At 48.0% G+C, this 14,206-nt stretch overlaps 1 protein-coding gene across 2 annotated transcripts in view; it reads left to right on the top strand.

Moving 5' to 3' along the window:
- The first annotated feature begins 1,598 nt into the window (after window positions 1–1,598).
- Window positions 1,599–14,206, top strand: part of SCUBE2 (signal peptide, CUB domain and EGF like domain containing 2) — a 39,504-nt gene continuing 26,896 nt past the window's right edge. The window contains exons 1-6 of one of the 2 annotated variants that reach the window (XM_053981065.1): window positions 1,599–1,707; window positions 4,014–4,136; window positions 4,561–4,686; window positions 7,567–7,701; window positions 13,067–13,192; window positions 13,590–13,706. In XM_053981065.1, the coding sequence (XP_053837040.1) occupies window positions 1,605–1,707; window positions 4,014–4,136; window positions 4,561–4,686; window positions 7,567–7,701; window positions 13,067–13,192; window positions 13,590–13,706 (730 nt within the window). In that variant the 5' untranslated portion in view covers window positions 1,599–1,604. The remainder of the gene's footprint in view (window positions 1,708–4,013; window positions 4,137–4,560; window positions 4,687–7,566; window positions 7,702–13,066; window positions 13,193–13,589; window positions 13,707–14,206) is intronic. The other variant, XM_053981064.1, reaches the window with a different exon arrangement.

Consider the following 14,206-nt stretch of genomic DNA (forward strand, 5'->3'; position numbering starts at 1 on the left):
CTTCATTAGCTAAGATAAATTCGATATTGTTCTGTTTGTTTTCCAAGCTGCAGCGAAATCTTTTGATCTAACTCAGGCATTCCCAAATATTTATGTCTCACTTTATGTTTTAGTTTGCAGAAGTAAGAAAGATGCTTTGCTTTTACAGTGCCTCAGGAAGCTTTGGATATTTTGGTTACACGACTCTTCAGTGTCTCTTACTGGTTTTTCTGCTACACTCTTCATAGGTGTTCTTACTTAGTCTTTTGCAAATCTTGTGATGAAAGTTAATTAAATTAACACTGGTCAAGTTCATTGAGGGGACTTGACTGGGCAGTGCCTGAAATGTGCAGCAGCTCTTCTGTAAGGTGGCTTGAAGTCATGTGCCTGGATGGGAGGTGGCTTCTCTGTCCATTTGGGAGAGCTGTTTGTGCAGAAACCCTGAGTGATATCCCTGGATGAGAGATGTGTGGGTGTGTCAATTCCCACCCCAAGTATGATGGTTTATTCAGGAGATCATGGAAACCATCGAGAAACCCTTCATTCATTTATTGCTTTCTGTGGGTGAGGGGAAGATTGGGGTATGGTGCAGGGCTGGGGAATCCTTGGAGTGTTTAATGAGCAGCTTTATGTACTTATAGATGAGATTGCCTAAGACTGAAACCGTCCAGGAGGCACAAAAGGTTGCTTCTCCTTGGATTTAAAAAGAGAATAACTTTGATCATTTCAAAAGCAATGAAGCCTGATGCTCCAGTGAGAAAGGAGAGTGGTAATTTATAGCTGCCATTAAGGAAACAAAGACAAAGACTGAGGGAAAGTTTCATTCTGAAGATTTACTAATGTGTATAAACCGCCCTTGCAACTAGAAACAGCTCGGTATTTCTCACAGAACAAAACAAAAGAGAAAGGGCAGTGAAATGGGGATGGGAGGGAGGGGTGGAAAAGAATACTGCCTGCTTTTGCTCGCAGCCTGAAAGGTCAGACATTATTTAGGAAATGATAATTTCAGTGAATAATGTATGAGCCAATTTTACCTGCCAAAGGAGCGACAGCTGTGAGAAATCCCTGGCTGGGAATGGAGGTGGGATGGGGCTGGGGTGATGTGTGGGTTTTGGCACGGCCTTCAGCCGGGGATCCACTGCTCTGCAGTGGGGTGTAATTACACGGTAAAAATGTCAATATTGTACTCTTGAACAAACGCAAGCGGGGCTGGAGCGCGTCGCGTGTGTTGCGGCTGCGACAGGCTCCCTGCTCGGGCTTGTCTGCGCCGGGCGATGGCTCCCGGGCCGCGGGGAGCCCCGGCACAGCTGCCGGGGGCACCCGCAGCCCGCGTGTGAGGTATTCCCGCTCCCGCGGGTGGCAGCGGCTCCGCGGGACACCTGTGTTTGGGGCGCCGCAGGTGTGCGGGCGCCGGGGCTTCCACGGGCGGGGATGGGGCGGTTCGTGTGCCGGCAGCGCCCACCGCGCCCGGGGCAGCGGGGCAGGGCCGGGCAGGGGAGGGGGAGGCCCGCCCAGCCCTCGCCGCCCCGCGCCCGCTGTCAGTGCGAGGCGGGCCGGGCGCCCCAGACACTCCCTCCGCCGCCGCCTCCTCCCGCCCGGCGGCGGCAGCGGCAGCAGCGCCATCCATGGGGTCCGGCGGCCGCCGCGGCGCGACCGGGGCGAGGGCGCTGCCGCTGCTGCTCCTGCTGCTGCCCGCGCCGGGCGGCCCCGCCGCGCTGCCCCTGCCCGGTGAGTGCCCCCCGCCCCTTCCCCTGCCCGGTGAGTGCCCCCGGTCCCTTCCCCTGCCCGGTGAGTGCCCCCGGTCCCGCTCCCTGCCCGGTGAGTGCCCCCGGTCCCTGCCCGGTGAGTGCCCCCGGTCCCTTTCCCTGCCCGGTGAGCGCCCCCCGCTCGCCCAGCCCCGCACAGCGGCTCCCCCCGCGGGGCACCGCGCGGTCCCGGCTCTCCTCTCCAGGCCGGCGGCCAAGGGAAGGGGCCGGGGCCGGTGCCGGAGTGAGGTGAGGCCGTGGCGGGGCCGTGCCCGGCGCTGCTCGCAGGGCGCTCGGGCTCCGCGGGTGCTGCCAACGCCGCGTCCCGCTGCCCTGGGAGCGGAGAGAGCCCCGGGATGGGGCACCTGGGGAGCGGGGTGTGGACGGCGTGTGCTGCGGGTGAGGCTGCCTTGGGACCCCGCGGAAAGAGCCCAGGGATTCTCCCGCCGCCGCCTCCTGCCAAGTTGAAGGCTGCGATGTTTGCTCACAGTCTCGTTCCTCCAGGGTCTCTCTTTTGCTCGGGATACTGTCACTGCAAGGGGAAATCTCGCTCCCTGTGCCTACGGATTTTTCCTAGCCCTCTTTTCCACGCCTTTGCATGCATTAGTGATGCGGCTTCTTGTTGCGGTTCTTTACCGCACGCTGCAGATCACAGAGGGGCGGTGTAAAAATAACCCAGCTGAGCTGCCGTCCTGCCGCTGCCACGAGATCTGGTTGATGTCTCTGTGTCCTGGCTTAGAGGGAAGCCCCCTCCTTGCCGTGTGTTTTCTGGGACCCCTCTTACCGGGGCAGGTCTGTGTCCCTGGCTCGGGCAGGGCAGGGGAGAGCTGAAGGTGCCGAGGGCACACCGTCAGCACGTGTGGCTGCTGCCGCTGTCTGTCCTTCCCTGCTCATCCTTTCTGCCTGAGTCCCACTAGCTGGAGACCCCTCAGCAACTGCCCACACCCTTCCTTGCATGACTCGCTCCTTCAATTCACTGCCTCCCATGTTTTTTAATGGCTTGACTTCTCTGCTTTGAGAGGAAGCCGATTCTGCTGCTCTTCCCTGCTGCTTTCCACTGTTTGCCACCTTCTCCTTTCTTGCTGGTGGCACTATCTGGGGACACCATCACTGCTGCTGGAGCTGTGTGCACCTGAGAGCCAGGAAGGCACCGGTGCTCTAACACTGGCTCTTTGCCTTGTTTCCCACTGCCAAACCCCATTAGGAGTTAAAACCAAGTGAGCACTTTCTGCAGTTGGCAGCTGCTGCAGTACCTACAGGCATATTTTGTGATTGGGGGAAAGGAAAAAAAAAAAAGAGCAGGATGAATGCTATAATTGTAAATGGGAGAAGTGCTGGCTGAAATTTCCATTTGGAAAGTGATCCCCACCATAAAAAGTGGCTGACTATTGAAGTAGTTGCTTTCTGCTGATACTCATGCACTACTTCTTGTTTTAGGAGGCACTTTTTGTACCTGCATGGGGTGTTGCTTCTACAATTCTCCCTTTTAGCCAGTTGCTGGAAATCTTCCTGTTTCCGTGCTTCAGTTTTCTTCTGCTGTGTGAAAAACTTGTGCTGATGTCTTCTGCTGCCTGTAACTTTTCTTCCTCTTCTGTCTACTCTTCTTCATCTCCAGGACTTCTTCCTGTTGGTGTTTCCCTTTCTCTTCATTTCCTCTTCTCTGAAGTTTCCACCTGGATATTTTGCTTCAGTTTGCTGTGCTTTGAGATGGCTGGCCAGGTGATTTGGCAGTGCTGCTCCCCAGATACTATTCTTGTATTTAAAAAAATTATTTTAAGATTATACATCTGTTTAATGGTAAGTCAGTCTTTTAACTTGTTGGTGTTGACTTTGAAAGTACATTTCAATCATCTCCCCTTGTTATTTTAAAAATCCTTGGGCTTCCTGCAGGTGATGCATGGATGTCATCAAGGACTCTTTCAATGACTGTTTTTTGTTATCAGAAAGATTAACAATCTCTGATGAATCTCTGTGAAACTATCAGCTGAATTTCACAGAGCATCTGACCCTTACAGGATTGTTTTGATGCATTTATAAACGTGCACAAAAGCTTACCATGGGCTTATCTAAATTGCATACAAGTATATCTATATGCAGGTAGAATATGATAGAAATTAAAGTGCAGATGCTCTCTCTGCCTGTTTCTGTCCTGACACACAAAACCACACAATATTCTGTGGGCACCACAGAGAGGTGCTCAGCCTTGTCATCTCCTCAGGGATGTGTTCAGGAGACATGCCCTGTTCTCCTCCTGCTGACATCCCTCCTGAGCCTGCTGTTTTTTCACAGATGTGGACGAGTGTGCCCTGGGGCTGGATGACTGCCACCCAGATGCTATTTGCCAAAACACCCCGAAGCTGTACAAGTGCATGTGCAAAATGGGTTACACCGGCGAAGGGAGGAAATGTGAAGGTAAAGGGACCAGAGCACAGCGTTCTGTCTGTGTCAGCTTGGAGCATTTATAAGAAAATAGAGCCACTGAAAATAATGAAGGATCATTTTTAAATCAAAATAGTGATTGTTCCGTCACCTGATTTACTTATTGTTTACAAAATCGAAGGCAAACCTTGCATGGATTTTCACCTGTTCATTTCACTCAGCCTGATAATGAGTTTGTTGTTTATGGCCTCAAAAAACATAAGGTAAAGCTGCAAGGGGGTTTCAGGGTATTTTCTCTGTCATCAGAAACCTTCAGCAAGAAATGCATTAAATAGAGTGTATTTGCAAGGCAGTGATGATTTTGGACAGCAGTTGCTGCTCACATTTAGGCAGTCACATCCCTGTCTATAACACTCAGGCAAGCATCCATCATACTGACTTCTGCTTTATTCCTTAGACATTGATGAATGTGACAACGACTTCAACGGGGGCTGTGTCCACGAGTGTTTCAACATTCCAGGGAATTACCGCTGCACTTGCTACGATGGCTTTATGCTGGCTCACGATGGCCACAACTGCCTGGGTAAGGAGTGTGCTCATGGGCAGGGTGAGTGGTGGTGGAACACGCCCCTGTGGCTGCACCCACGGGGAACACCTGGCAATCTCTTGGGCTCAGTCAGTCCAGACAGAGAATGTTGCTTGTGAGTCTAAGGATTTTCAGGTACTGAGGTGCCATCCCAGTGTGGCTCTTTCCCCCCCTCTGTAAACGTGGATAACTGTGCTATATTTCTGTGGAGTGCTTTAGGTTTAAGTGTGCCAAATGTCATCTATTATTATGCTAAATGAGTTTATATAAAGGAGCATGTGCTATCATTGTCCTCTCTGTCCCACATTTAGCTTGAGGTCAGTTGTCAGGTGTGTTTCCAGGCTTAGGGATCTTCTCTCTCAAATCTATCTGTAAGGTGGGGGCTTCTCACTCTGAGTATTCCTAAAAGGAGAGGATGATTTGGAGTGTGCAGTAGCTGTGTATGATGGAGGCCACTGAAGAGCAGAGGGACTAAGCCCCGAGCTGGTGAAGCTGTCCTGCTTCCCAGACCCCAGCTGGGCACCCTGTGTGCCTCAGCCCTGTGCTACCTGTGCCATTTGCTTTTTCAGAGATGGCTCAGTTTTCCTCTACTGCTGCACTCCCGGACACACCTCCATACCCAGGGCAGTCAGAGGGAGCCTTGCTCTCACTGCAAAATTGAAGTTAATTTAGCTGGCTATTTCCCACTAGTGTGTGGCACATCAGTTGGGGGTCAGACCATCCCCAGGCTGTATCTTCTGCTGGGACAAATCAGACAACTCTGGAGTATTCGGTGGGATTGTGTTGGGTTTTACCTGCTGGGAACCTGCTGCGTGCCCAGCTTTCTGCAGTGTAGGTGGAGGAGAGGGTGAACTCCCCAGGTCCCAAATATTTAAATAAAGTAGAGAGGGGAACAAAATATCTGCGGATACTTTAAAATAACAGAACATCCATCTTATTTTTGCGTTTGTGTAAACACAGAGTGGAGTTCAGCTGAGGTTACCATGAAGGGCTGGATGTGAAGGAGCACGCTGCCTCTGACAATGGCACCAAAAGGCATTTGTGTAGTCTCTTTGTACCCAGGGCATACTTCAGCTGAGCTGTTTGTGACCAGTGACACAACTTTGACCAAAACCTACCACCTGCTATGTCACTGGGAAGCTGCTCAGCATTGCATGGCAGACCTATAAAATAAAATAAAACAAAATGTCATTGACATACAGTGAGGTTTTTACCACTGATGTTCCAATTTTGAGTTGAGATGTAAACGTTAAATAAATATTTTGGCATGCAGCAAATTGGATCACATCTTCTCTTAATCTGTTTATTTACTTTGTTCACGCCAGGGTTGCCCTCCTCTCACCCTTATTTTTGAAGATCTCTGCTGTGTGCCTGGGTTTAAGCCAAATAGACAATTACTTGTTGGAAAGAAATGATTTTTTTGAAAGCTTTCCAAGGTCTTTAAGACAGAAACATCTGCTGGAGTTCAAATCTGTAGCACTAAAGACTCGTGGTGGCTGTTTATTCATGATTGTTTGCACATTCACATCACTGCAGAACTCTAAAATACTCAGCTTCTTTGTGATGGAGATATGTCAGCCGCTCTTTTCCTCCAGCAGGTCACATTCTTTTGCATCCAATTGGCTTACTCACTGCCTTCAGTGGACATTAAATCTGTTGTAATACTATATTATGCTTCTTACTAAAAGCCTCTCTTTCTCCTTTTTTTTTTTTTTTTTTTTTAAGACAGCTGTTTTCTGCCAGAAATGCTAAAATGTTAAATTAAAAACATTGTACTATTAGCCAGGAACAATGAACAGAACAGGGAGCAAACATGGTGTTACAGATGAATTTGCAAATGAGACCAGTGCTTTGCCTCAGCAAGGTTTTGTTCTGTTTTTAAAGGACTGAGTGTTTTTTAGTTCCTGTTAAAATTTCTGAAAATTAGGCTAGGAGAAGTATTTGGCAGTCATGGTTACAAACAACCCATGTTTATTAAGGGGTAAAATTCCAAAGAATTGGAGATTGGGATGGGCATCCTGTTGTTCAGAGGCTTAGCTGAAGTTTTTCTACTCTTTGGTTCTCTTGGTTATCTTGCAAGCAGAGCCCTTCTGTGTTCTCTGGTGTTGTTGAGACTCTGAATGTTGCAAAATCAAGATCAAAACTGCTTCCAGAACTTCTGCTCTTGTCCTTGACTGCAGTCAGTCAACACAGCAGCAGCCCTGATGATGAGTGATGATGTCCTAGACTTGAGGGAGGAGGATGGCAAACCAAGCACCAGAGCAGATGTGGTGCGTGAATTCTAGCTGGGATGAAAGTAAGGAGTAGGGGATTAGGGGAGTAGGGGATTTTGAGCTGAGTTTATTTTGAGGCTTGTATTTTTCTTGTTCCACCTTTGCTTTAGGGTGTGGAGCTTCCTGGGAAAAAGAAATCTCAGATTAGCGAACCAAAACCACTGCAGCCTTTAAAGCTTGGATGGGTTTGGAACCAAAGGGTGGCTGTCCCATTGAGGCAGCCAGAGCCACGTGTGATTGCTGAGCTGGGTGTACCTGGGCTGTGGGGTGCAGCTGCACTGGGGACAGGGAATGTTCCCGTGGGCGCTGGGGTGCCGAGGCTGCTCTGCCTTTGCTGTAGCCATCAGCTCTGCTCGGCTGGGCTGGCCAGCACTGACCGGGAGCCCTGTGGCTCTCGGGCAGACTGCAAACACGGGAAAGAGCACAGAAGAAATGCCCTTTCCCAAGGGTGGCAGCACAACAGCAAGCACAGGGCAGCCCGAGGGTGTCTCGGCTGCCTGGGTGGCTCCGACCCGAGCTGATGTCTGTCTGTAGCGTGGATCCGTGTGAGCACAAAGCTCATCTCTGTCTTTCCCCCCTCTCTCTCTCTCTCTCTCTCTCTCAGACACAGACGAGTGCATGTTCAACAACGGTGGCTGCCAGCACGTTTGTGTCAACACGGTGGGGAGCTACGAGTGCCGCTGCAAGGAGGGGTTCTTCCTCAGCGACAACCAGCATACCTGCATCCACCGCTCCGAAGGTACCGCCCCGGCCCCGGGCGCCCGGCGGCAGCGTCTGGCCGAGGCAAAAGCTCGGAACCGTCTTCAAAAGTATTTTTAGGTCGATGTTTTCAAAGCTGTGAAGGGTCTTGAAGTCCTCAGTGCTTTTGAAAGGAGCAGTGTGTCAGGATCTTCTAAGTGGCTTTGAAGACGCTGCATCCCTTCCTCCTCTTTGATCCCGGCTGCGTGTCTGCAGTGCTGTGCTTGCTGAAGGCTGGGCTGCTGCACTCCCGGCGCCCTTGGTGCTCTGCTGGGCAGCAAAACTCTGTCCTAACCCAGGGACTGGCAACAAATGGAGGTTCTGGGCATTTTCAGTGGATTTAGTTACAGGGCAATACCTGCGCTACCTTCAGATACCTTTTAGAATTCCCTGTACAATGTTTAGGTTTCAGCTAAGAGATTTATTGTTTGTCAGCCCCAAAGGTATTCAAATCTCTGCTTTGTTTTGAGTGAAACCTTTGTGAAGGGACCTTTGAGAGATCAGAGTCTTGGATATCTAATTAGACATCAGATGGAGCAAAATTATTTTGGATGCCCTTGGGGAATGCTTTAAAGTGGTTGCTCAGATCAGGGAGTTGTCCATTGAACTGTACAGTGAAAATCTTAGTAAGAAGTGCTTAAAGCTGCGAGGCTTTCTTTAATCTATGGCTTATTGTTGGCATAACTATAAGAGGAATCTGAGCATGAATAAACAAATCTCACTTTAAAAATCCCCAAAGTGAAGAGATCAACATTTATAGACATATATGGCCATCCACAGATGAGGGTGCTGAGGTGGCTGTCATCTGACAGAGCTGAATTGATCTTCTGTTTGGATTAAGAATTTGTGTTCTCAGCTCCTCTGGCCCTGGGCTTGGCCTCACAGGGGTCTGGTGGCTCCTCAGGCCATGGCTCAGGTTGCCACTGCAGGGGCTGGGCAGCAGTGGGGACAGGCAGGAGGGCAGCAGTGGTGGGACCAGGCATAGCAGGGCTGTGAGTTTGTGTGCACTCATGGAGGAGGTCTCTAAGGACTGCAACTGCTTGCTTGAACTCCTTGTCTTGTCTGATGCCAAGAGGGGAAAACACCTCCAACTCTTTTTTTCATACTTGCTGCTACTTGAGTACCTTCTACTCTCTTGAACTGACAGCAGCAGCATTCCCTGTCACTAATATTTGCTCCCTTATTTTGTACCTTTGGAATTCTGTCTCTTTTCTTAAGGATGCTTTTAATTTCTCTTGATGTTTTTTTTCCCTAAAAGGCCCTTTTTCCATAACACCAAACATCCACTAAACACAGGTATTTTTCCTTGAAAAGGAAAACAAAGAGGACAAAAAAAGATGGATTTTTTTCCCATAAAAACTCTCTAATAAAATACATCTTTATCAAAACCAGTCTTAAGAAAAAACCTCAGCACACTGTTTTTCCTGATACATTTTTTTTTTCTTCTTAGTAAAACATTAAAGTGTTTGTTTTGCTTTCTTTAAAAGCCATTTTTTCAGGTTTCATGCTGTGACTCTTTCCATTCTACCTCTCTCCCCACCCCCCCCTTCATTACTGTAAAGTGCTGCTCAGGATTCCCCACCTTTTTTTTAACCATTTTTTCCCCCTTGGGTGGGCATGTCTGTTGTTAGCCAAATCTCACTTCTTTATCTTTCCCTTCACTTTGTTCTCTGCTTTTCTGCTCATTTCTGGGACTCCTCTGCCTTGTGTATGCATTGCTCAGTGTTTGTACTTTGTTGGTTCTGAGACCTCACAGCATTGATCAAAGCAGATTTTGGCTCCTACTGCCTAGACCATCTATTGAGTTTTGCTTCTTATCTGTAAAATGAGGAAATATTTCCTTCCCTGTCTCCCAGCCCCATTAAGATTCTTCATATATCAATGCCTGAGAGACCTTCCCTGTGGGCTGCAGTATTGGCCTTTAAATACACACAGCAGCAGAGTGAACTGGAGTTTAAACCACAGGAACTGAAAGTGTCCTGGGAAGTTGTGCACAGTCCTATTTTTTATCCTTGTTTGCCTGCTGGAATGAGCTGCTCTTCATCTGTGTGGGAGAAGGAATTACCTTGGCAGGCTGTTAAAGTAGGTGGCAGGGCAGCCGTGCATGTGCACCTTGTTTCTGGGTTCCACTTGCTCCATGTTAGGGAATACAAAAACTTGAGGGAAAACAGAGTTTTTTTGTGAGTAAATACCTAGTGCAGTCTTTGTGGCTGCTGTTGCTCTGGATGGCAAATCTTGCTGCTCTCCCTTGTGGTATCTCACAGTCATAGCTCTGCTTGTTGGGCTGAACTGGTGGGAATGAATGGGATCTGTGGGATGGAAGCCACGTTTGAATCCTGCGTGGGCTCCTACACAGGGCACCATCTCAGCTGTCACTCTTGGAGCTGTGACTGCAGAGAACAGGGATAGCTGGAGAGCTTTTGGGGAAAAGCTGCCTTAACACAAGGATGTAGAAAGCGTGGTGAAAGACTAAAGCATTCCTGGGATGTCCTGTTCTGCTGGCTGTGCTGATGCTCCTCACCATTCTTCTATTCTCTCAGAATGCCTGGTAGCTCTTTGTACCATTGCATCCTCACTCTCTGTCCTAAAGAATGCCTAAATGGAGCCTTAATGCTCTTAGCAGATTGGGAATGTTGTCCTGACACCTTCTGTGCAGAAAAATATAAATATTTAAACCCAGATCATACATGTAAGAGATTAATTTAGTGTGACCTGATAGGGAAATACTGCTGGCTTTTTTTGCCAGGAGTGCTTACATCTCAGCTTTGCTGGGTAGCTTCAAGAAGGTCTTGTCATCAGAAAGGCCTCACCTGGCTCAGGATATGCTCATCCATCTAGGCACTGGATTCACCTCTCTTGGCTGAGTGGGACAATCCAGAGCCATCCATCCCGAGAGATTTGTGAGTCAGTAGGGCAGGGTCTCCTGCAAGAGAAATTGTGTGTCTGGGAAGTGTGTGGGACAAAATTTGCTTGGGATTTGTTCCTGGACCACAGTCTGCCATTGCAACAGCACTGGAACAATGTGACCTGGGAGGCTTTGTGTCCACCAAGGAGTTTGCAGCCACACAGCATTTATGGCTTTACAGACATCTCTTTAATACCACCTTGTAAAATGGGGCTGAGAGAGATCTACCAGCTTTGAAAACAAGCAGCAGTCCCAGAGTAAATGCTGGAATGTGTGGATTGTGGGTATCTTCTATGAAGCTGCCTTTTGGGTCAGCTAGGTTTTGGTGGAGTACCTTGTTCCACAATGGATTTCTTGTTATTAAAATGCATCCTGGTCTGGAAAGCACAGTTTTAGCTTTCTGTGGAGACCTGATTGAAGTGTGCTCACTCAGAAGGGAGCAATCCCAAATGGAGCATATAAACCATTTGTTTGGTGCCAGTGAACTTTACCAAAGTACCTGCTTGAACAGTTTCCCCTTCAGTAGTTCAATAGAGACAAAAGAATAACTTTGTTAACAGAAACTGAGCTGATAATTCTCTTAATGCTCTCTAACCCCTCTGAGCTAACAGACCAAACCATACTGCATGCTTAAGACCAAAACTTTCACAAAAACACCAGAGCTAATGAGGCTAATTTGTGGCCTCATAGGTTGTCTTCTTCTTTGACTGACACAATAATGGGTGACAGCTTTCCTGTGGGCTCCTTGGGCTGTGCCTGTGTGTTGCAGGATTTGAAGTCTCATTGTCTTGTTGGACTTCTGGAGAGCCCTCACTGTGGGAAAAGAATCAAAAAGCCAGTAGAGCAGAATAATCTGGGCTCTGCAATATCCATTCTTTTGTTGCCTAAAGCTGTCTTAATAGAGAAAGGGTCCTGTAGCTGGTGCTCCAGGGGGTGAGAATAGCAGTGTGGAAAAAGGACCTGATTGAAGTGGAGTGGAATAATGGTGATGAACCAACCTCTGCCTCACAATGAAGTGGGTTTGTTTCACTTAGTAATAAGGCTGAAAAAAAGGGCTGTGTAAGTTTAAAAAATATATAGGGTGTGGAATTGATCACACAGTCCCTTTTCTGCAGCATGGTCACCCTTGCTCTTCTGCTCCTGATTGTGCATCTGCTCAGCTCCAGAGAAGTTCACTGGGGTGGTATGGGATGATCCCTTGCAGCCAAAGTATGTTCCACTTGGTCTTCATAAATTGAATGTTCTCACTGAGAAGAAAGAGCATTTTGGTGTAACTTGTCCTTTTAAAGCCAAACGTGCCAAGGCAGAGAATTTGATGGTAAAGGTGTGCTCTCTGTACACCCAAGGAGAGCCAGCTCTTCCCTGGCTTTGTAGCACTGTAGAGGACTTCATCAAAAATCTGTGGTATTCTGTTAAAAGCAAACCTGTTTGTTTAATTTGGTCTGTTGATCCCATTGGGGAACTCAGCCAGCTGCTGGGTGTTTTAGTGTTGTGTGTGTACAGGCTGTACCACCTTCTTGCAAATGGCAAAGACACTGATTGCACTGAACCATGGAGCAAGGGGAAAGAAGCTTTTGCAATAATTTTAGAAATTATTCCTCCCTGTTTAATTGACTTTGTATTTTTGCAAAGGCCAGGAAAAAACACTCTGGCAATCAAGTGCTGTGCATGAACTGGAAGAGATAAAAATGACAATGTTTTAGGAGGTGAAGCAAAAGAATTCCAGTCATTAGTGTCACACTGGTTCTTCATTTGGTTAAAGCAGACACTAGCACTAATTTCTGTCAAACTGAGAAGGTGTGTAGAAATACAGAACACTGTGATAATACCCAGTGAGGTTATCTTGGGTGGTGTGTACTGAAATCAGAAAAAAAAGTTGAAAACCAAGTGGTTAACAATAAAGAGAATTGATGTTCAGCATGTGTGCAATCTGTACACTGGCCTGCTCTGAGATGGGACTCAGCACTTGGTCACTGCTGAGACAGGTTATGACTCTGGGAATCTGCTTTGTAAGCCAGGAGTTGAAATTGGGATGACCCTTGTGATTGCTCTTCTAAACATTCCCGTGCCTGCTAGCTGCTCTTTTAAGCAGAGAAATAAGAACTTCATTTTAGACATTGACATTGCCACTTTTATAAAAGAAATGAGGAGGTTTTATGAACACCTAAAAATATCAAGTGAGAGTGTTGGTGCTCTACAGATCTGTGGATGTTGCTGTTTGACCTTGCAGTCAAAGAACACGGGCACAGAAAAGATCACAGAAGGAGAAACCTTGGGGGTATTTACTTTGCAGGACTGGACTCGCTGCCTTTCCTCTCTGTAAGCTGAAGCTTCTTGTCCCAACCCTGCAGAGTCTTCCCAGAGTTAGGGGCTTAGTCTGTGTGTGTATTGAGCTGACTTTGTTGCCTGCACACAGAGCTGCTGGGGATGCTGATGCTCTTGTACCTTTCCTGTTTTGCAGAAGGCATGAGCTGCATGAACAAAGATCACGGCTGTGCCCACATCTGCAGAGAAACACCCAAAGGAGGAGTTGCCTGTGAATGCCGACCAGGATTTGAGCTGTCCAAGAACCAGAGGAGCTGCATTTGTAGGCAACATTCTGCATCTGCTTATGGTTTCCAAAGTGAACAAATAGTGTTCTGTTTGCAGTGAGATGGGACTTGGTATGTTTTAGCTAACGTGGGATGACACACCTGAACTCTGTGTGTTTGAACTAAACCAGAATTGATGTCTTTTCTGGACACTGTCACACAGGTCCATTGATTGCTGTAGTGTCTGCTGTAGTTTGGGAGTTGTGCCATCATTCATAACACCTGGAAGTCCAGCTCCATGAGAGAGCTGTGCAGTGTTTCAGCCTCACAGAGCCCTTCAGGACAGGGGCACGTTAGGAAGGTGCACTGGATGCTCAGATGGCAGTGGAATTGCACACCATCCTTCGAAGGTGCTGGAAGGACTTGTGAGAGTGACATGTGCTTTCTCCCCAGTGACATGTAACCACGGGAACGGGGGCTGCCAGCACACGTGTGACGATGCTGACAACGGGCCAGTCTGTGGGTGTCACCCCAAGTACGTCATGCACGTGGATGGGAAAACCTGCCTGGGTCAGTATGCACTGGAGGGAAGTAGTTTTCTGTGGATGGCCAGCTCCAGGGGGGTGTGGTGGTGCTGTGTGTGCAAGATTAATGCTCCTCATAATGGTATGGCTAGAAAATGTCAAGGAGTTCAAAATTAAGGAACCTGATCGTGCATGGGTGAGTTGGTTGGGTCCAGAAAAGTTATGCTTCCCTATTTAAGTAGCTACCTAATACTGTTGCAACCTGTAATTATCACTGGTCCCCCTGAAACGGGAGGCCTGCCACTAACCAAAGCTGGCTTCCTTCCCTCTGGGATATTTTAGGTTCAGTTTCTCCAGTAGCGTGAACCAGAGAGTGTAAGCAAGGAGTACATCTGTAAAAACTGGGACTCTGAAATCAATTAATGTATAGTTTTGGCAAGGCAGTTATCCAGCAAAGAAAGCACTTAAGATTTATAAACTCTTCCAGCCTCTGGAAGAGTTTGTTGTCTGTTGATTTAAATGCAATGCTCAGGCATGACTGGCTGG

The sequence above is a fragment of the Vidua macroura genome, chromosome 6, assembly GCF_024509145.1.
Source record: "Vidua macroura isolate BioBank_ID:100142 chromosome 6, ASM2450914v1, whole genome shotgun sequence".
NCBI lineage: Eukaryota > Metazoa > Chordata > Aves > Passeriformes > Viduidae > Vidua > Vidua macroura.